This window comes from Eutrigla gurnardus (assembly GCF_963514095.1).
Source record: "Eutrigla gurnardus genome assembly, chromosome: 21".
Classification (NCBI taxonomy): domain Eukaryota; kingdom Metazoa; phylum Chordata; class Actinopteri; order Perciformes; family Triglidae; genus Eutrigla; species Eutrigla gurnardus.
Genome location: NC_139932.1, coordinates 16,283,902 through 16,307,387, shown reverse-complemented (window position 1 = coordinate 16,307,387; position 23,486 = coordinate 16,283,902). Strand labels below are relative to the sequence as shown.

Sequence of the window (23,486 nt, the reverse complement as noted above, 5' to 3'; positions counted from 1 at the left end):
GCCTAAGTGCTGTCCTATAAAATGCCTCAGTGCTCTCTAAAAGCAAGCCCTGGGTTCCCTCCCTGTCTTGGAAATAGATGAAGTGCTGTGCGTGCATGTGTGAGTGTGTGTGTGTGTTGTATGACATCTGTCATTGAGTTGGCATTTTCAGTATGGAAACCAGTGCCTTGGAGCAGCGAGTACGCTGAGCCATAAAAACACCATTCTGGCTGAACTCAAGGCTGCAGGCGCGGCTATAAACCTGCACAACGTGTGTGTGTGTGTGTGTGTGTGTGTGTGTGTGTGTGTGTGTTTGCCTGCACGTGTGTCAGGTCAAGGCCGTGCGACATGGAGGCCAGGGTTATCTTTCACAGCAATAACAATCATTTTTGTCAAACTGGGTGTCAGTTTACAAGAAAGCGGGCCGTTTAATTGCTTGTTTTTCTTGTCTTTTTTATATTTATTAGGGTAATAAGTCTTAAAGACGAACCTCAAACAAGTTTGATTCTGATCTTAGAAAACATACATTTAAATTGCCACCGAATCAATAGAAATTCCTGTTTGATTTCCACAGGAAGTGAAGTGTTGGCTGGTGAATTTGGCTGTGGAGCTCCACCAAAAACCAAACACAAATCACATTGAGAGGTTTTTCCATGTCACCGGCGACTCTGCATGCAAAGCGATGGCTGACTCTCACAATTTGGGCTGTGAAACGCGACGGCTAAATTTCAGCTAGCAGAAACAAAAAATAATAAAAAAGAGAGAGAGAGAGAGAACAGAAAAGGGCCCGGAGGCCACGGAGCCCCGGTGACGGGTTGCTGGAGCTGGGGAGCAGAGGGTCAACAGACGGGGCCAGAGATGGAGCTCAGCTGGCACTCTGAACCACTTCCAGTCAGAGCTGCCACAGAGAGGAGGAGAGGAGAGGAGGAGAGGGGAGGAGGGGAGGAGAGGAGAAGGAAAGAAGGGAGGAGAGGAGAGGAGGAGAGGGGAGGAGGAGGAAGGAAGAGAAGGGGATGAGAGGAGAGGATGACAGGAGGAGAGGGAAGGAGGAGAGGAGGAGGGGATGAGAGGAGAGGTGATGATAGAAGAGGAGAGGAGAGGAGGAGGAATGAGTCTGGTGAAAGTCCAGGGCAGTGGAGGCGTCACTCCAGGGGCTGAGAGGAACATCTGTGCCCCATTTAGTGATTTTTCTCCTCCTTTTAATTCCCCTAGTTTCTCCTCTCTTTCATTTTGCATTTTTATCTGTCTGTCTGTCTGTCTGTCTGTCTGTCTGTCTGTCTGTCTGTCTGTCTGTCTGCATGTCTTCTCCCACTGCTGTAATAGATTATCACTTGGCCTTGCTCTGAGGCACAAGAGTCACCACGGGTTAAATGGCGAGTCCAAGGGAAGCGTCCAGGTGTGTGTGTGTGTGTGTGTGTGTATGTGTGTGTGTGTGTGTGTGTGTGTGTGTGTGTGCGTGCGGCCATCTCTCTTGGGTTTTAACACCGGCTCTCCTCTCGACCCTGCGCCTCCCGCGACGCTCTGCACTCTGCTCTCATTATTCCACGTAATGACACACACACACGCTCCGGCACGAGCCGCTCGCCCAGCAGCATGTCCAAACACACACACACACACACACACACACACACACACACATACACACACACACACACACACACACACACCAGGCAGTGTCATGGCATTTTCATCTTCGCTGTGCGTCCCTGTCGCTCCTAAAGAATTTATTGAAGATGGCGACTAGTGTTTGTGTGTGTGTGTGTCCCCACACATACATGTTACCAGTGTGTGTGTGAGAGTGTGTATCTCCAGGGTAGCAGGTGGCCGGTGGAGGAAGACAGGAGATGAATGGAGAGAGCAGGAGAGCGGTGGAGCATGGTTGGGCCAGGCCATGGGGGACAACATGGCTCGTCATTTATTAGAGGCCAACACACACACACACACACACACACACACACACAAATATACACACATATATACACACACACACACACCTTGCATGCATGCAGCGAAATGCAATCCCATAAAACACACACACTTGTGGTGTCACAAATACATATGCAAATACACATACACTAGTGTGCATGCTCCCAAAGGCTTAAACAGCACACACACACACACACACACACACACACACACACACACACACACACACACACACACACACACACACACACACACACACACACACACACACACACACACACACTGACCTAGTATCTACCACTCTCCATTCATCCAGCCTAAGTAGAGCAACACTAGCCACAGACACATAACTATATCTTTCAAACTTGAGCCATACTCAAGTGTGTGTGTGTGTGTGTGTGTGTGTGTGTGTGTGTGTGTGACATCTAGCTCAGGGCTTCCCTTCAAAAAGTCAAGCTCCTCATTCTGTTTCCAGATGTTTATCGTTTTCTGACCCATTTTGTGTCTTTGGCCCCTTGTTCACATCCCTCCTAGTGTTAATGCTCCTTCACTTGAAATGTGTGTGTGTGTGTGTGTGTCATTGATCCAGCTGGAAGCAGTGTCCCAGTGTGTGTGTGTAAGAGAGAGAGAGAGAGAGAGAGAGAGAGAGAGCAGTAATATTCCAGGCCTTTCATAATGATTAAAGCTTCATTAAATTTTCATCCCAACCTGCTGTTTGCTGCTAATGGCCTTTGTGAGCCACACAGCCAAACAATAGCTAGCCGGGCACAGAAGAGGGATTTCTATCTCGCGTTCAATACCGCTCCTTCTCCTTTCTCTCCCTCCCTCCCTCCCTCTCCATTTCCCTCTGCCTCGCTTCATCTTTTCTCAGCATCCCTTTTCTTCCTTTACTCTCATTTCTTTCGTCCTTTCTCTTCTTGCTTGGCCTGGGTTTTTGAATGTGTGTGTGTGTGTGTGTGTGTGTGTGTGTGAGTGTGAGTGTTGGGTCTGGAGGCGCTGGGCCCTTTTGTTAGCGCGTTTCATTTAAACGTAGGGCAGATAATGCTCCGGGTTGGTTTGGAAGCCGCACCACTGTGGCACTCCGCTAATGGGGTCTGTGAAGACGTTGCACTCTCTCTCTCTCCTTCACTCTTTATGTCTCTCTCCCTCTCGCTCTCTGTCTCTTTCTGAGATCCATTATTGTCTTTTTGTTTTTTTCCCCCTGTGCAGCCAGTTCACGAGGTCCAGCGGAGCAGCGAACAACCCAAAACACACCTCAATTACAGCTCAGCTCAACAAACAGCTCAGGTTTTTTTTTTCCTGTTGAAAATACGCCACAACAGGCCTCTCTATTGATGGAATAAAAAAAAACTAAAAAACGACCAGACGGCGAGGGCTGACCAGCCTGGAAGCCTGGAAAATAAGGTTAGCACATCGCAGCTTGAAACGAAGGGCTTGTTGATGTGCTGTTAGAAACACACAACCAACACACACACACACACACACACACACACACACACACACACACACACACACACACACACACACACACACACACACACACACACACACACACACACACACACACACACTCGGTTCTTTCACCTCTCTGACCGGCGGTGGAGGAAAGGCCGCAATACAGTTCAGAGACGTTTGAATAAGAGCTCAGCGCTGGAGGATTTAGACGCTGGAGTGAGAGTTCGGGAGGGGAGAAGAAGATCTCCTGGTTTGGAATCCACCACAGAGATCTACTGCATAGTGGATCAGGTCCAGATCCTATACTTTAGTGCCCTTTAGCAAGACAATACACTCCTACTTTCCTACCTACTCACTTGGTAAGATTCCCTGGCATCATATATTATAATACACTGTTGCCCCATAAAGCTGGAATGTTTAAATAGGAATAAACCTCTGTTTATTCCTATTTAAATGCATCAATATTCACTTTTGAGGTGCAATTATGTGCATAATGTCTATAAAAGACAAGACATTTGCAAGTTATTCCAACTTTATGGGCGATCCTAATAAAAACAGATGTTGAACTTAGCTGGGGAAAGTATCATAATAAGCCTGTACTTACTGAACATGTCCCTCTATCTCACTGAAATGTCTTATAACAAGTGTAATAACATATTTGGACTAGTAATGAGACACATGCTTGGTATGATTTTGAAATGTTATTTATATTGTCCCATCAGATGGACACCTGTTGGTCCTTATCACATTAACGCTCTCACATAGTAACACGTTTCACAGTTGGCCCCCTTTTATCCGCCCGTTGAGGAATTTGAGTTGGCCACGGGCTCATTTTATCTCTTGAGAGTGTTGGCCCGAGGCGACGTTTGTGAATGAAAAAAAAAAATAAAATAAAATCAGCGAGCAAAGCTACGTCGCCCTGGGCCGAAAATAATCTGGTTTCCTGTCTTCGACAGAGTGAAATCTTCATCTTCATCTCGGTTATTCTGAGAGACTCAAACGTTACACAGGGAGCAGGAGAGGAGGATGCATTTCACACACACACACACACACACACACACACACACACACACACACACACACACACACACACACACACACACACACACACACACACACACACACACACACACCAGGTTGTGATAGCTATGCAAAGCATGGTGGACAATAGGCCCAAGCAGATGATGCTGTTTGCTTGTGTGCAGGAAAAACAAAGGCTCGCCTCTCAGCTGAATGTGTGTGGGTTCATAACCGAGAGAGAGAGAGAGAGAGACAACAGAGTGTGATAAAAGAGCGGCGTGGAGCCAGAGAGATGGCGGGGAGTTCCACATCACACATCTGGCCGCAACAAGCGCTCCCTTTCATCACTGACCTTCCGGCTCGTTCTTGATCAGCTCCTCCATCTTGCGTTGTTTCAGCGTGTCCACGACGTCCGCCAGGCTGCCCTTGCGTCTCTCGGGCGTCCCCAGGGTTCCGGCGGCCGAGCCGCCGTCGCTGCAGGGCCGCCCTCCGCCTCCGCCTCCACCTCCGCCGCCGCCGCCACCGCCGTCCTCTTTGCCCGGTGAGGTAGCGTTGTGCTGGGGGTAAGGGCTCAGGGAGCTCCCCTTAGTGCCATCGTGCTCCTGGAAGGAGAGAAGAGGAGTCGTTAGATTCAGAAGTGGTGAAACTTTAAGACATAAAGGAGGAGCTGGCATACGCCCTTCATTATCTCCATCCTTTATTCTCACCTTCTCACAGCTCAATAACAACTATCATCCACGGCCAGTTATCTCAAGTTAGGGCACACTTCTTCTTCTTCTTCTTCTTCTCTCACATCCTCGTGAATCTGCATCTGACTGACTTGGAGGTACTTGACAGAACAAGCACATGAAACGACAGCAAAAAGACTCTTAGAGTCACAACTCCTTGGTTACAAAGCCTCCGACGGCTGGGCTTTGAGCGGCGTCCAACGCTACTGTACCGCAGCCCGCGCCAGCAAACTTTTTCTCTAGCGACGCGCCACTTTTGTCCTACGATTGGTGACAATTAATGCTGAGGATGCGACTCCATCAAAGGGGGGGGAATCACAACAACAACAAAAAAATAGATCCCCTTTTTCTACCCAAAAAAAAAAGCTTGGAGAGGTGTCAAATCATTTCCATAAATTCATGAAAGGACTGATAAATATAATATATACAGCTCAGAGTAAAGCGGTGCCTTTTGCCAAGCTGTTGTGAGGAATAATTATCCTACAGTCTTGTGTCTAAAGTTTTTAACGCGCTACGTTTAATGACCTTTTGGAAATCACACAATCCTCCCATAGGAGGAAATACAAATACACAAAACTGATTGCTGAAATCCTGATTTTAAAGTCTGTACTCTAAAACCAACAAATCATTATTTGGAGGTTTTTTTAAACTGCAGAATGAACTCGACATCGAAAGGATGCTTTCACATTCACCTGCTGAGGTTTCTCTAAGTTTACGCTGTAAGTTTATGCTATAAGTTTACGGTGTGCATGCACCACTTAATAATGCCACCAATTGAAACCCCAGAATGGACATCTTGTAGTTTAACATTTGAAATTAAAGCTACACTTATTGTAATGTCATTTGAAGAATGTTTAGAGTTAGATTTAGGCACATTTTCATTGCTCCATTTTAAATAATAAGTTTCTTGGTCGTCGTGGGAACAAACAAGCAGCTGACTGATGAGTAACTTCCACGGTCTTAGTCTTTGACCTGACAAAACCTTTTGTTTGTTTGGATAGCCTGCATGATAGACTTAATGCCAGCTGAGCCCAATTAACGGCGACACCGAGGATGGCGTCAGCTTGGGGAGAGAACGCACACTACCTGCTTCAACACACACACACACACACACACACACACACACACACACACACACAGGGAGTGTACTTACTGTACACACGCTCTAAATGCGGCGGAGTTACGCCGGTGTGTCGTGCTCTTTAATTACAGAAACAAGCGTCTGTCAGCTCAGCTCCTTGTAGACGCCGGGGTCAATGGTCCACGGGGTTAATCTTTGGCTAATCTCACTACAATATGGAGCACGCCACCTGGGACGCCGGCACATGCACGCCACTTCGGCCCGCCTGCGTGTCGCCGTGCGTACGAGGGGAGACGCGGCGATAGAGATAGAGATAGAGACGTGGTGGTAAACTGCAGCTGTATTAATGACATTATGGTCGTATTAATGCGGAGATGCTTTTGTAATCATTAACTCGCAGGCTTGCCGGTGGAAGTGGAACTTAATACCCGAGATCACAGTCCACGATGAAGTCACCCAGACCCCGGTGACTCCACATTCCAGTCTCTTCTATCACACGGGCAACAATAAAATAAAAGCATCCATTTGGGGAGAAGATAGAAAAAGAAAAACACACAACAAAGACAAAGTTTCAAAAACGCTCCACTGTGAGAATGAAGGCAGAGGCTTTTCAATATTGCTTTCATTGTCAGCAGCCAAACACGGTACGAGGAGGTACAGCGGACCATTATCACCGTTCCTTCCACACTTCACTGACTCCTGTGTGTTTCCACACTCTGAATAAGTCAGCCCGCTCAATAATTCACTAATTCTCTCCTCGGCCGTGCCGGCACATGCATTTACGGTGGAGGGACGGCTGTAGGTGATATGGCTGTAACAGTGGAGGAAATATAAACACATATACGTGTATGATTCGGCGATGAGGCTTCAAACCGCTCGCTGTCTCCCACACTGGCTGAGGGCTGTTGCCGTGGCGCCGGGGGGAGAAAGCGTCTTGTGATTAAAGCGCTGAAAGACTTTACTCTTCTCCGCTTCACCACCTGACCCGAGCGACGGCTCGACCTGCTCCTCCTGTCTTTCTCTCCTTCATTTTTTTTTAATTTTAATTTTTTTTTTTTGTCTCTCCCCGCTCCTCAGATTAGGGAAATTCAGACTTCAAATGAGCGGCTTTGTGATCACGAGTTGCGTCAGTGCCGCCGTGACATGCAAATGTAACGAGACAGAGGGAGAGAAGGAGTGTAAGTGGGTAGAAGTCAAAGAAAGGAGGAAGGAAGGAAAGAAAGAAAGGCGACGGGGAGAGAGAGAGAGAGAGGCGATGTTATTAGAGGAAATGAGAGCGAGCGAGTTGACAGAGAGATACATGAAGAGAGAGAGAGAGAGAGAGAGGATGGCAGGCATCTTGAAGGCAGCGGTCACACCTGTCACATCCCATTTATCTAATCCAGCGCCTACTTAAAACAGCCGCACTCTCTTTCGAGAAAGATGTCGCGCAAACAAAACAAACAGAACAAGAATACGGGTGTGGAGGGGGGAGACGGAGGGTATGTAGTCGGGGGAGGGGGGGGGGGGGGGGGTGACAGGGTTGTCAGATCTCTTCGTTCTGTCGAAAAAAATCTGATGTCATCTGGCTGCGTCCAACAATGAAGGTCATTTCCTAATCAAGGGGAATTAGCGGGGAGCCGAGGCCTCTTCAAAGATGGGCTGAATTAAGGCCCGTGACAGTATTTTTGTGTGAAGTCAGACAGACAGCCTTATCCCGGAGGAAACTTAAATGCCTTATGATTTTTTATCCCCCCCCAGCATTTAATCCACGTGCCCTGCTGACATTCTTACCCCGGCGATTTGCAAAGTCCAAGACAGACGGATCAGAAACATATGACCCGACCTCTATTGTAAACGGGTGTCACTCACTCTCTGTGTGTGTGTGTGTGTGTGTGTGTGTGTGTGTGCGACACGCTCCCCGCTGCAAGAAACTTTTCTCATCAACATGCATTTATTCATAAGTACAAACAGAAATTCTGGATACTGTAAACGTTCATGCCCTCCTCTCAGCTTTATTGCCATTTCTGTGCGTACATGTGTGACACTGTGAGTGCACATAGCCTGTAGGTGTGTGTGTGTGTGTGTGTGTGTGTGTGTGTGTGCCTGCATATATGTATTTATATGCACTGGATGTGGCAGGCTGGCAGTGTGGGCGGTTCTGCCTTTAGTTTGCAGATGTCAATTCTCTTCTAAAATGACTGGAACAAAGTAAAAATTGCGCCTCACTCTCTTTATCCTTTTACTGCCTCTGCAATGGAACCGAATTAAACAACTTTTGTCTTCTTAAGCTCATCTGTGAGGGAAGGTTGGTTTAAAAACACGTAACTCTTGCCAGAAAAAGAGGAAGGAGGGGGGGAGGGAGAGAGAGAGAAAAAAAAAAACATCCAAGTGCTCTTTTTTAAATTTTTCCTACAGCCAGCACAGATGCCGCTGTTCATGTTCTTCTTCTTCTTCCCTTCCTCCTTCTCTGCTGCCTGACAGAAGAAACTCTTTCTTCCCCTCCCTCCCCTCCCTCCCTCCCTCCCTCCGTCGCCCGACATCGCTTCCACGCAAGGTGTGTGTGTGTGTGTGTGTGTGGAGAAAACAACATTTGATGCTTTGGCGCGTCGTCGTGGATCAAGGCGCGGACAATATGGCAGTAAAGGCAGAACTGGGAAACAGCTGCTCGACTCAAATACATGAGCACAAATACACATCAGGAGAATGTCACCGATCGCTGCTGCAGGGGGGGGGCTTAGCTATATACTGCCAGAGCTGCCAATCTCCACGACATACACTTAACACACCTCCGATTACACTGCCAAACACACACACACAGGCAGCCAATCCCGTTACATGCCGCGGTTTAACACAGACACTGTCAGGTTTGACTCGGAGGTCCCTCCGGCTGGGACAAGCGTTACTTTTATCCTCCTGTTCCAACAATATGCTGCTGCTTTTTCTATCCAAACCCCAGAATACATACAAAAAACACACACACAATTATTTTTATTTTATTTACTGCAATGAGTTCCGTAACTCCGTGTCTTAATTCCAACGCATCGTCCGAGGATGAAAGCATCTCCTCGTCCTATAAAACACGCAGCTGTATTTTCCGTATTTAAAATAGCGGTTTGGCTAAAATGCACGTTTGCGTTGTTTTTACGGCGACCCTGGTTTTTTTTTTTGACAGGCATGCGTTGTGTTGATTCATTAGTGCATCACTGGCACGAGAAATTAAGTGTGACCACTGTGTCTCAAGACTGCTTAATGACTGTGTTAAATCTGTCAAATTCACATGCACACACACACACACACACACACACACACACACACACACACACACACACAATTTCACCCAAAAAAAAGAGGGAAAAGAAAAAGGGCTCGCGGGAAGAAAAATGAATAAGAAATAATGCCTGGTGATCTTTATAGTTTGCTATGGCGGTGCGTCTCGTCTCTTAATGAAATAATTAGCGTTTGTCCATTAACACGTTTGTGAGAGAAGATGCTTGCCTCTGCATGATGTGAAAACTTTTTTTTTTCTCTACAAGGATATGCTAAACACAAACATTAAACACCTAAAAGAAAAGCAAGCAAAGGGGAAACGCATTAAAAAAAAAAAATCTGCATTTGCTCGACACATTTTAAAGGCAGCTTGTTATAATTATTCATAATTTTATGTTGACTGAATGAGGAGGTTTGAAGACAAACAATCCATCCGCATCATAACCCAGGCTCTGTGCTGTTTGGATGACCTCACTGAACCACCGCTAAAATCATTTCCCATCAGGCATTTGATCCGCTCTCAGCCAATCACGGTCCGGCGTCACGGTGGGAACTTCACATTCAATAAAAGACCCTTTTAGCTAAACTACAGTCATTTGCAAACCATTATGAAAAGCACTATTCGCACCGGGGTTTGCATGAACAAACATATTAAAAAAAAAAAAGAAAAAAAGGGAATAATGTGGCACCTTTCAGCTTTTTAAAAGTGTGTGTGTGTGTGTGTGTGTGTGTGTGTGTGTGTGTGTGTGTGTGTGTGTGTGTGTGTGTGTGCAGGCAGGTAAAGCGGGAGGCGAGGCGGGCGGGATGAAGAGGTCAGTGTGTAGCTGAGCGCCTCTCCGCCGCCGTGTTAATTTACTATGACAAGATAAAGCTGTAATCTCGTCCCCCCCTCCTCTCCCCTCTCGCTCTCCCCCGCTGCCTCACTTCCAAGTCAACCAGTCACCCATGAGTCTTTTACCCCCCCCCCCCCCCCTATCACTTTACGACAATTGCCCCGAGAGAGACAGACCCCCACCCTGCTCCCCTAGAGTCCCACCAGCCCCCCCCCTGCTGTAAATCTCCCTCTCCACTTCCCTCTCTAGTCCTCTTCAGTGACAGTCAGCAGCAGAGCGATTGCCGCGGTAACCCCATCCCCCCTCCCCTCCAAAAAAGAAGAAAACAACTTAAAACACATCTAACACGGCAAGCAGGCCGTTGGGTAATCCATCATCCCACCGGCTAAACACACATTCTGGTTTACGCGTGCTTTAAAACAGCAGATATGAGATCTAAATGAAGGAGGAAGAAACGGCAGATAAGCCAGAGGGAAGTCTCAGGACTTTGGTTTACAGTCACACATGCAGAGTCCACCGTGGGAGGGGCCAGGCTAATTACTGAATTAGCTTTCCATTACAGGCCCCTAAGCACCGTTTCATTGTTTTACAGCACGCCGTGCATTTTTATCGCCAGTACGGGAGGAGGGGGGGAAAGGTCGGCGGCGGTTATCAGAGCGCCGCCGTGGCGAGGTGTGTGTGTGTGTGTGTGTGTGTGTGTGTGTGTCAATCCTTTCAACAGATGTTAATAGTGGGAAAAAGTCAACATTCTGTTGTGCAAACTAGAATTAAATCATGCAAACCAGCAACATGTAATCCATAATCACACTTCTACCCAACATGCACTGCAAACCACACCACAGAGAGAACGTGGGATGAGTCACATGCAGGGGAAACGTCTTCAGCTGATATTTAACCTGACTCTCAGACGTGTGCACACGTAGAGAGAGAGCCATACATACAAACATACATACAGCGCCGCCGCCGCCGCCGCACAATGTCACACTTCATCCCGGAGAAAATGACTCACTGCAATGGCTCACATTTTTGCAGTCACGCCACTGTGCATCAAACCGGCTCAAGGCGACGGCTGGTGGCGCGCGCATGAGAGCGAAAACACGTGTGCACCTAAACAGTAGCCTTGAACCTTTTTATTTTATTCTTCTACCATTTCGGAAAAAATAAATAAAAAATCTCCAGCTTTTCACACAGAGAAGGAAAAAACAGTCGATTTTTGTTCTCTTCACAAATCTGACTCTTTATATCTGAGTCACCAAACCTACACTTTATCTCCTCGCTGAGCTTTTTTTATTTATTTTTTTCCTCCGTTTGTTTTGTGTTCGGGGTTTAAAAGGTGACTCGCAGTCGCCATTAGAGGAGGAACCGGGATCCAGTCTTTACGTAGAAATATTACTGTTCACTTATCATGAAATTCCACAATTCACGCATTTTTTCACTGCATTCCAACAAAGTCAAGGATGTTAATTCCTAACTCAATACATCCACAAGAATCATAGTCATACAGGATGCTACATTCACTTCCAACTCATGTCTTAAAGACAAAGGGCTAAGTTTGCCCTCAGTGCTGACTATCCTTCTGTTATGCTGGAGGTCAGGATTACAGTGAACACAATCTGATCTGAGGTCTGCACCCTAAGTTTTACAACTACGGTGTTATGTTGCCATGGATTCAATAAGTTACTCTGTGGGCTACAACTTGAGCTTGATTTTGGCATCAAAATAAATGTGGAAATATATTTTATCAGTTCCTGATTTCAATAAATACTGAGTATTTACTCCGGATGGACGTTTCCTTATAAGTGTTTTTCCCACTGATTGTAAAAATGATATGCATCACGTCAGATTTGAGTTATGACTCAGAGAAAGAGACGCATGAGGAAGGGAAACGTGTTTTTTTTCAACAGGTAAAAGTGAGAAAAGTAACGTGTCTACGGCGGCCTTGAGTCGGCGCTCAAGGCCGCCGCCACCCATTGGCCGGGTGCTTTCACAACATGCAAGCGAGCGCGACCCGGCCGGCGTCCTCACCATGTTGGGGGGGCTGTCCAAGTTGCGGTTGGGGGGCGAGCGAGGGGACACCTTGCCGCAGTAGGAGACCAGGGGGAGGTGGATGACGCCGCCCAGTCCCTCGCTATCCTCGTCCTCCATTCGCTGTCTGCTGGTTGCCATGGTTACCTCTCCATCTGTCCCCCCATATGGAGAGGCTGGTCGCTTGGAAGACATCCTGGAAAAAAAAAAAAAAAAAAAGAGAGAAGATAGAAAGACAGAAAGAGAGAAGGAAAAAGAAGAGGAAGCGTGAGCAATATTCAAAGGATGATATAACAGGTTGACGACTGGAGTCGTGTGATGGCGGCGACAGGAAGTGTGAATGTTCCTGAGGATAAAAAGGACTTCCTGCAAACTCCTGGACGCACTACTTTCACATGTTACACACTTTCCTGCAGCAAAACAACCTCCTTTAACCCATTTTAAAGTCCTCCTAGCAGGTACTCCTCAATTCCATCCAGCTCAATCGATTCTCCAGTAGTTTTTTTTTTTTTTTTTTTTTTTACAGTTTAGCACATTTAGCTCGTTCAGTCGTCAGAGACCTCGCGGCGCAAAATCCTCACAATATCCCCCTTCAGTGGGTTTCCGTGAGCATCCAGGTCCTTGGCAGACCTTCAAACAGGCTCTCAGGTCTTACAGTGTGTTTACCACGGGGGCCATTCAGCGTTCACGTATCCAAAAAGACGGGCCATTACTGCAAATGGAGCCCGCTTGCTCTGGCTTTGTGGAGGGAAATGACCATGTCCTGACAATGGGCTTTCAGAGACAGAGAGAGAGGAAGAAAATAAAAGAGCGACAGAGTGAGAGCAGTATGCACGTCGGTGACAATAATATGTGTTTATGAAAACCTCCGGACAATAGAGGGGCTGGAGGGAAATAGGTAGCAACGCGAAGGCCCCGCTGTTTGCATTTGTTACCGTGGCTTTGTTCCCTTGAAAAGAAGGAAGGGATATAAAGCCACATCTATTACGTGAACTCTGTCTCACACAAGGTAAATTTGCCTCCCCGTACTTCAGATGAATAGGGATGCGGTGACTATGCGGCAATAATAGAATTTAATGTGCTTCTCAGCATCGCCTGAGTGCTTTTAGATGCACTTGTCAGCCTTGAAGCCACTGCGACTATGACCCTGGGTAATAGGCTGCTAAAGCTCAGTCGCACACAGTGGCGGCGGCGTGGAAACGGAGGAGGGGCTGTGAAGACGCCAGGGGAGGGGGGTGTGCGCGATATGAAAAAATAAGCAACAGGTGTCTGATTCCAGCTTTTCCATTTCACATCTTTATCCTGCATCCATACCTCCAAAGCTCCCCGCTGCTCGTCTCCACTAAACTGATTACACTCTTGACTCTATTGGATTTCCTCCGGACTGTACATCTGGCATTGTTCCTCGCAGCAGCCCCCGCCAGCTAATTCATTGCTTGTTTACCGCGCGACAGTGGAGAGGCAAACACTATCGAGTGCTGCTTCGCCGGAGGTGATGAGGAGAAACGCTAAGGAACGCGGCGTTATCACATCGCGGGGGGAGGAGGGGGGAGGAGGCTACGGTCAAAATCAAATAAACTCCACTCCACTGACACCGTAAAAAAAAAAACACACACACACAAAAAAACAAACCTCTCCACCACATTGGTGTAATTTCATTACCTTTAATTGTTTTTGGAAGATTCCGCCTGCAAGATTCACAGACCTCACAGATAATCTAATAATTGAAACCAATTTACAAATTGGTGTTATCATTTGCATATTGCTTGGAACCTTTTTTTTTTGTTGATCTCTAAAATGTCAACGTTTTCAGGATTGCAGATGAGCAGTTAAAGTTCCACTTTTAAACGACGACATCCGTTCCTGAAGGGAACCTCGTAAGACTTCATTTGAAGTGAAACACACGGCGTGTGCCGAAGACAAACTCCCACACACGCATATCTCCGTTATCTGCCTCTCCTGGACGCTCTATCTCCGTGGGCTTGCTCAGCAAAAACACCCGTAAAGACTTCGTATTTGTGTCGACGACAAAAGAGCTCGGAGATAAAAGTGCTGTCGTTAAATCTGATTCATATTAAAACTCCAAACGACCTGCGATAACATTTATGATAGAATGACTAAGGAGAAAGATGTGTGTGTGTGTGTGTGTGAGAGAGAGAAGTATGCCCAGCTGTACAAACCACACACACACACACACACACACACACATAAATGTGTGCATACATAGAACAGAGGCCACTAACACTGCAGGTCTGTCTTCATCACTGCCTGTTTACTTTACCTTCTTTCACTCTCTCACACTGAGGCCTTTTGTTTCACACACACACACACACACCTCCCCTTGTGTCCCTGCACACACACACACACCTCTGTCTGGCCTTCACCCCGGCACACAGACCTGGGGTCAGCTCTAAAACCCTCTCACCTCCCTAATGTGGCCCTTTGGCTCAGCTGTAGAAACAGCGATGTGCACGTGGAGGTTCAGTTTTACAGTTTAATTATCCGTCATTGGACCACAGTAGCCACTCTGACATATCTAGATAGACAGGCGGTCCGCAGACAGCAGCGGTTACACATTAACACACAAAACAACACGGGGATCAACAAAAAAAAGAAAAAAAGAAAAAAACTGCCGGGCCAAAGAGAAAGCTCCTCTAAAGAAAACATTTCATCATGCTTTCTGCTCCTCTTCTCCTCGTTCACACCCCTCCTCCCCCGACTCTGCTACTACTTCCTCAGAGGTGGGTGTCTTATGAATGGGGAGAGGCCGTTCACAGTTCCTCTCCGGCTGTAAAAATCCCTCTCTCCCTCCCTGTCCGCCTTTGAAGTGGAATTACTATACAATTGGGCACGGCGGGTGTGCAGGTTACGCCGGCTACTTGGTTTTTAAAACAACGTTTGGCCGTCAGGCTGGACGGGACCCGGAGGAGGACCGCTCGGAAAGACACGGCGATGTGAGGATTAAAAAGAAGAAGAAAGGGAAAAAAGATGAGGTTATTAAGCAGATAGATGGGCTCTGATGGAGAATATTAACATAATTTCACCACCTCACCAGTCATTAAGACACACGTGCAAATTCTGCTGGTTCTCCACAAAGTGGGAAGGATATGAGGAATGACATAACACCAATGCAACAATGTTGCATGTTTTTCATTGACAAATACAATGAATAAGTAAACTCCAAAGAAACACATTTGTCTCCCCCCTGCAGGAACCACACACACACACACACACACACACACACACACGGTGAGAGCGCTAAGCTGAGATTAGAGCACCACTTCCCCTTGGCTTTTTGATGATTAGCGGCTCCTCAGCTAAGTCCCTCTCATATCACATATGTCCAACGCCGCTCGCTAAGTCACTAATCGGACAGCGACGCGCGTCCATTAACGGGGGCCGAATAATCGCCGTGGACGCTGGGTAACCGTCTCCTCGGCCCGGGCTTACTGTAATCATTGCGTCCATTTCATGTTGGCACGTCAGCGCCCCGCCACTTTTACACGTTTAAATACAGGCGGCGAGCTTATGAACACGCGAGAGAGAGAGAGATAGAGGGACAGAGAGAGAGAGAGGCACTCATAAATCGACTGAATTAAGCAAAAAAAAAAAAATGGGGGCAAGGATTTGTTTCAGCTTTAGTGAGGAGTGAAAGAAAGACAAAGCGGACATGTCACAGGCTATCATACACACACACACACACACACACAGACAGACAGACACACACACACGCTCTGTGTCTGGCTGCTAACATAATCACGGTGCTAACTGCTCTTGTTAACTCCTCTACTCAGAACAAGCTTTCGGGGAGCGTGGGAGCCTCCTCTGGAGAATTCCACAGTAAAGTGTGTGTGTGTGTGTGTGTGTGTGTGTGTGTTAAATCACAACCCATTATTTCAAACCGCTACACAAACACACACGCGGCGTACAGTCGGTGGACTCCATGGTCTGCAGTTTTAAAAATAAGCGCGCCGGCTAATTCCAAAGTGCCGTCAGGAGTCAAAGTGACATTTGTGTTTTGCTAAGAAGAAGAGGGGGAGGAGGAGGAGGAGGAGAGGAGGAGGAGGAGGGGTGAGGCTGTCACTCAGGTGCGAGGCCTCCTCGTTTGCGTTTGGAAAACGGTGAAACCATCTTTGAAAGTGTTCTCTGAGGGATTGGGAAGGGCATCAAAATAGTGGAGCTGAATGTGCCTTTTCAGATAAGGCACCGCGGCGCTTCGCCTCGGAGGAGCCGACCGCAACATTTACATCCGCGTGACACCTCGGGCGGGAATTTAAACAAATGTTTGCCTCCGTGTCACGCTATCACTCGCTTTATTGCCATCCCCCCCCCCCCCCCCCCTCTACATTTGCTATTCCTGTGTCTTCTTCTTCTCCATCTCCCTCTTGAACTTATTTTAACATCGTCTGTCCTCCTGCTCCTTCCCTCCCTCCCTCCCTCTCCTGGTGTTTTCTTACTTACTGTTCCCTCTTTACACAATCAGCTGTTTGTAAGAATGTCGCCGCCCCCCTCCCTCCCTCCCTTCTTCTCGCTGCAGACTCTTAGGATATTGCCTAATATCTATTTATAGGTTGTCCTTTTGAACAGTGGGAAGAGTGGGGCAGCAACATGGAGGAGAGATGGAGGGATGGGGAGAAAGAGAGGGAGGACCTGGAGGAGGGAGTCACTACGACTTCCCCCCCTTTAGTGTGGTTTTTCACATTCTTATTGGACTTTAAAAGTTATTTTATTTAACATTCCTCTCCCACATTATGTGTGGAGAAAAGAGGGGGGAAAAACGCCAATTTAAAAAAAAAAAAAAAATCCAAAAGATGTTCCGACACAAAGTGTGACTCGCGACATCGTAAAGCAAAAAAACGTTCTGCTCGTTAGCGCCGATGCAAAATGCCGTTAAACGCTGGATTTCCCCCTAATGACTTTCTCCGCTGTAAACAGTGTGTAACTGGGAGAAAATGTGAAACACAGCTCCTGCCTGTGTACCGTCACACTCTCGTCTCGTCTACACACAAGACACACCCTTACACACACACACACGCACACACACACACACACACACACACACACAAAGCATCCTCTGTGAGGTGCCCTAAATCGGCGGCCGACAGCCCAAACCCTGTTTCCTGTCCAGCAAAACCACAAACGGCAACAAGCTAATGTCACCGCTGTTAATCGAGCACACACACACACACACACACACACACACACACACTGGAGTATGTGTAGAGAGAGCAAAGAGGTGGGTGTCAAAGACGTGGGCTCACTCATGTAGCCTCTGGGACTACCTCCCTCTCTCTCGCCCTCCCTCTCATCCATTCATCCAACCTTTAGTCACATCGCTCCACATGCTTCCCTTGTCATGTCTTAACTATTTTTCCCCTCTTAAATGTACGTCTCACCACCGAGTCACCGGACGTCGCGATAAAAAAAAAAAAAAAAAAGAAGGTTTCGGAGGAAAGATGAGTGACGGAGAAAGCGGGGGGAGGAAAGAAAAGTGAGAGGGGAGAAAGTTTGTCACGCTTGTCAATCACGCCGTCGCTCTAACAATCTACGCGTAACGTTTCGCCGTCGTTAGTCTGAGGCCGAAGTCGTGGGAAAAAAACCCAGAGTGTCGCTTTGGAAGGAGGAAGAGGAGAGGCAGAAGGGCAGTGGGGGGGGGGGGGGGGGGGAGCGGGGGAGGAGAGAGAGAGTGAGGGGGAAAAGTGCATCCGGTGGACGGCGGGTCTCGCTCCCCCGGTGCTTTGTGGAGGGGGGAGACGCTGCATAATGTTTATTGAGTGAGGGACAGTGTTTTTCCATTGTTGTGCCCGGGACGCTATTTGTGCTGCATTTGTTAAGCAATCCATAACGGAGTCACAACATTTGTCTCACTGTCACTGACTTGGCCTGGCCCTGTTAACCACACACACACACACACACACACACACACACACACACACACACACACACACACACACACACACACACACACACACACACACACAAGCTAATTCTCTCACATGAACGACAACACACAAATACTTGCACACACACACACTCACCCAGCTGGCCTCTTTCTTTCCTCCCGCGTTTTGAATCTCTCCCACCTCGGCCCAAATGGCCTCCCCCACCCACCCACCCCCTTTCTCTCTCCCTCTCTCTCCCCCCTCTCTCTCTCTCTCTCTCTCTCTCCCTTCCTCCCTCACTACCTGGAAAGACAGAGGTTTCATTGTAGCGCACTGGGAGGGAGCTCCGAGCCTCTAACACTGTCTCCTATTGTGGATTGGAGGGATGGTAAATGGTGTGTGTGTGTGTGTGTGTGTGTGTGTGTGTGTGTGTGCGTGTGTGTGTGTGTGTGTGAGAGAGTGAGTGAGAAAATGAGGAAGAGAAAGAATTAGAGAGAAGTAGAGATGTGAAGAGTAAATCCGAGATATGCACGCACGCCGCTGCAGTTCCCCTGCTCTGTTGACGATGCAATACCTCCACCTGACCTTTGACCCCCTCCCTTGTGACCTCACGTCATATGACCAGACTCGGGTTCGCCGTGAGGGACACCTCTGTCTGTCTGTGTTTTCAACCCAGTCACTTTTTAAGACTCCATCATCAATCTACCCCTCCCTCCTCCTCCTCCTCCATAAACAACAACAACAACAACATGCAGCCAAATAATCAGCCCTCCCTTTCCTCCATTGGCCATCGGAGAGGGTCAGCTGATCGCACCGGGGTGGGAGGCCGTGGTGGGAGAGAGTTTGAGGGGCTGAAGGGTGGGGGTGTGCTGAAAGAGGGGAAGTAGGGAGGAGGGGGCTTAAGCATTCTCCAGTGGTATTTTTCTGTCTGTCGTTCTTTCTTTCCTTTTCTTTCTTTTTTTTTTTGCCCCCCCTTCTCGCTCCGTGGATGGAGACACGGTTATCAAGGCTCTCTGGGGACAGACAATATGGCCAAGACAATGGCCTCCAGTCCGAGGTGGTGGTGGGAGAGAGAGGGGGAGAGAGACAGAGACAGAGAGAGAGGGAGAGAGAGAGAGAGGGAGGCCGGGACAGGGCCACAGGGGAAGAGAGGGGCAGAATGGCGCATTAGTTTGCAGAGCACGGACACTCTACTCAATTACTCTACTCTCTCTCTCTCTCCTTCACAGACACACACACACACACACACACATTCTCTTCTTTCCTCAAACACACACACACACACCACTTTAATCTCACCCTTTTAAATGAAACACAGTTGGCTCAGTCGTGGCTCACTTTTTAAATCGGCAGCCACAAGAAGTTCTCCCTCAGAAAAAAGAAACTGTCCATCACCGCCGTGATTTCAAAATAAAAGCCCAGAACTATTCAAATAAATACAAATAAACAGAGATTTAACAAACTCAGAACAATGCACTGCAAGTTTGACAATTTAAAAAAAAGTACTCACAATGAATTATCCTAATAATGATGGAGTATTATCACAGGTGCATTAATGTGTGATTTTAGGTGATTAATGCCGCGTCAATTTAAATAGTTAATATTCTGATGCTGCATCTATAAGGTAACGTTGCAGTTTTTAACTGCCTTATAAATGCAGTTGTGTAAACAAAAACAATATTTAGCAGATGCAAAATCACTAAAAAGAGCATAAAAATCAAACTACAGCACTTGATTAAATGTTCTTATTTACTTTCCTGCTGCTGAAAATCCAATTTGTGAATAATAACAACTAAAAAATAACAATGAAAATAAAATAACAGGTTTTGAAATGAAGTGAGATCCTGGCGGCTGCTGACTCTGTCCTCGCTGCCGAGTGCGATGCGAGTCACGTCAGATCCTATCTGAGCGTGTCCTCCTCAAACCGCTCACACACACACACACACACGCACACACACACACACATGCACACACACACACACACACACACCCCAATAAACGGAGGGGGACAAATGGAGGGGTGTGAAAATCCACCACTGCCTTAACACCACATCGACAGAGACCTCTTCCTCTCTCTCCCCCCTCTCTCCCCCTTCACCTCCTCACCCCCCCCTCTTAATCTGTGGCACTCTCACTTTTCTGTAACCCCGTTTTTTTTTCTTCCTCCGTCCACCGGGGAGGAATGTGTCACTTTGACTGCATCATTCTCTTCATCCTTCCGCCCGCTAGCTCCCACCAGTGTTGCGTCTCTGTGTTTGGGTTGTTTTGGCGTTTTCTTCCCCCCCATGTGTACATCTCTGTTTTTGTATGAACAGATGAGGCCGCGTTAGCGAAAGGCAGTCTCTTTCCTACTACTTGCAGCTACGTCTGGAAATTCTGACACATAGCCGAGCGCTCGGAGAACCCAACAAAATAAAAAACTAAAATTCAAAATCATGAAAGACGGTTATTACGGTGTAAAATTAGAATATGAAATAATATCAACCACAGAGTCGGCAGGCTGTTGCCAAAGCATGAAGTCACAGCTTATCAAGTGGAGATGAAATCACAAGACTTTTGTCGGCTTAAATAAAAATGAGATTAAAAAAAGAATAAAAAAGCCTCGAGGTACAAACTCACATTCAGCTTGAAAATAAAATTTAAAAAAATCATTTCTCACCTCTATAAGAACAGAATTTTCATTTCTTCCAGAAACTCTGACAAACTCTTCTTCGAGATCAAAACTCCCGTCGCGATTTTAGAGGAAGGACGAGGAGAGAAGTGCTGAAAGCTCGAGGAGAAAGAAGAAGTGCGGGCGAAGGTGGACGATGAAGAAGAAGGAGAAGGAGAAGGAGAAGACGAGCTGAAAAGGAGGCGAGCGGACGCTTACAGAGACGCAGGAACCGAGAGCATCGCGACCCACCGAGCCTGGAGAGCACACACACACTGGCGAGTCACACACACTCCGCTCCGCAGAGACTGCTGCTGCACACACACATAAACACACACACACACACCGAATGGAAGATGCCCCTCTCTTGCTCACACACACACATCTATCCACACACACACACACACACACGGCCAGAGCCACAGTGATGGAGTGCATTACTGGAAAGCAAGACTTTTAAGCGCTCCCCTCCTAAGTCATTGTAATCCCTGCATTTATCTCCATACATTCTGCTTTTGGGTGTAATCCTTTAAATTTTTAATTCCTACTAGCTGTTGTTATCTTTCTCTCTGCCTCTCTCTCCTCCACCACTTTGCCAGATTGAACGGTTTATTAAAAACACATTTTTTTAAAAATGTGTTTTTAATTCAAAGAGCCTCCCCCCCCCCCCCCCCTCGACTCCCCCTCCCTCACCCCTCCAACCCCACCGACCCCTAGTTTATCTCAGAACAAAAGATTAGTTTCATAGGGCAAAAACAGAGAGCGCTACTTTAATGCAATAAAAGTCAAGCAGGAGAAGGGAGAGAGGCATACGTGTGTGAGTATTAAAATGCCGGGTATTATAACGTAATCTGTCTCTCGCAGCATTAGCATCAAACGACCATTATTCCTCCGGCAAAAGCCACTTGTGTGTTGACGGTGTCGGGGGAGAAAAAAAAAAAAAAAACGGGGGGCCAAGGGTTCGCACCTCGAAGTGAAGCAGGCCGCCGCACGGATATCAGAGAGGGGGGGGGGGCACAGCGAGATTAACATTAGCATAAGGCAAAAAAATATAAATAAACACAAACATAACAACAACACCATGTAGATTGACAATAGGATTACTGAGGGTTTGCATGTTTTTTTGCATTTGGATTAAGTCGGGGGAAAATTAATCACAAATAAGAACATTTCAAAAGACAGGAGGGGGGGGGGGGGGGGGTGTTTTAATTCAGAATGGAAAAGTTATTCAACACGGCTGTTTCATACAAGTGTCTAAAAATAAAGAGATTCTCTCTATAATTCTCACTTGTTGATGGCGCCCCGGAGGCAGAGAGAGAGAGAGAGAGAGAGAGAGAGACAGAGACAGAGACAGAGAGTATAAATAGCTGATATAGGGTAAAGCAGAAGTAACTAAAGTTGTGGTGAGAAGTGGAGATGAGAGGAGACGATCACACAATCTGACTTTGACACAATCTCTCTCTCTCTCTCTCTCTCTCTCTCTCTCTCTCTCTCTCTCTCTCTCCACCAACGCGGTTTCAAGCGGTTTGGTCTGCGGAGGTTATCAAACTGAATCAACACAACTTCAGTCAGGAGGGACAGTTACGTTACTCTACATATAAACCATCTTTATGTACTTCATATAAATATATACGATATATATATATATATATATATATATATATATATATATATATATATATATAAATGACATCATGTATAATAGACATATAAACTATGTAAACATAACGCCTGCTTTGCATGGTATCTCTCCAAAAAGAATAGGAGTCAATCATCAACTCTCCTTTACCATCTCTGACTGTCACACACACACACACACACACACACACACACACACACACACACACACACACACACACACACACACACACACACACACACACACTCCAGCCTCAAACTCAGCCGACTCACTGAGACACTTCACATGCTTAACACACACACACACCGAGTCGTCTCTTCACACACATGCCTTTCCACTTTCTACTCCTATCCCCCGTCCCGCTCCATCCTGCTGTCATCCCCCCGTGAATGTGTGTGTGTGTGTGTGTGTGTGTGTGCGTGCGGGGAAGCGTCACGTACCTGTTACACTCCTGAGGTAGCTCAGGCTCAGTGAGCATGCTGGAGTAAGGGTCCGTCTCTCTCGTCAACAACAACATAAAACAGTCCCACAACGCTCAGATGAACAAGGTTAGTCTCCCAAAACAAGACGGGATAGAAGTGATCCTTCAACCTCTCACACACACGGCTGATTCTCTCTCTCTCTCTCTCTCTCTCTGTGTTCGTCTCTGTCTCTCTACTCACACACTTTCAGCCTTGCACCCTCCCTCTCTCTCTCTCTCTCTCTCTCTCTCTCTCTCTGTGTGTGTGTGTGCCTCCGTCCCTCCTCTTCTCCCTCCCTCGCTGTAAGCTGTGAGATCTAGGCTCAGCTCTTAAAGGGCCAGCAGCAGAGCCCCGGTCTCTGTCGCGTTCTCAGTGTGTGTGTGTGTGTGTGTGTGTGTGTGTGTGTGTGTGTGAAAGCAAAGGGGAGGGGCCATTTGACCATAAGGGGCTCATCACAGTACAAATGCACAGCAGTGCTGCCCCCTTCCTCAAGTCCATCTCTCTCTCTCTCACACACACACACACACACACACACACACACACTGGGTTTTCACACAC

The 23,486-nt window shown here is 47.2% G+C and overlaps 1 protein-coding gene across 6 annotated transcripts in view; it reads right to left on the bottom strand.

The window, feature by feature from the left end:
* The window catches only part of sox5 (SRY-box transcription factor 5), a 62,141-nt gene extending 38,998 nt beyond the window's left edge, over nt 1-23,143 (bottom strand). For 3 of the 6 annotated variants that reach the window (XM_084038909.1, XM_084038910.1, XM_084038912.1), the window contains exons 1-2: nt 12,297-12,492; nt 4,733-4,982 (exon numbers count right to left, since the gene is read on the bottom strand). In XM_084038909.1, the coding sequence (XP_083895035.1) occupies nt 4,733-4,982; nt 12,297-12,491 (445 nt within the window). In that variant the 5' untranslated portion in view covers nt 12,492. Of the gene's footprint in view, nt 1-4,732; nt 4,983-12,296; nt 12,493-22,907 lie in introns of those variants that run through there. The other 3 variants (XM_084038911.1, XM_084038913.1, XM_084038914.1) reach the window with 2 other exon arrangements.
* Between the last annotated feature and the right edge of the window lie 343 nt (nt 23,144-23,486).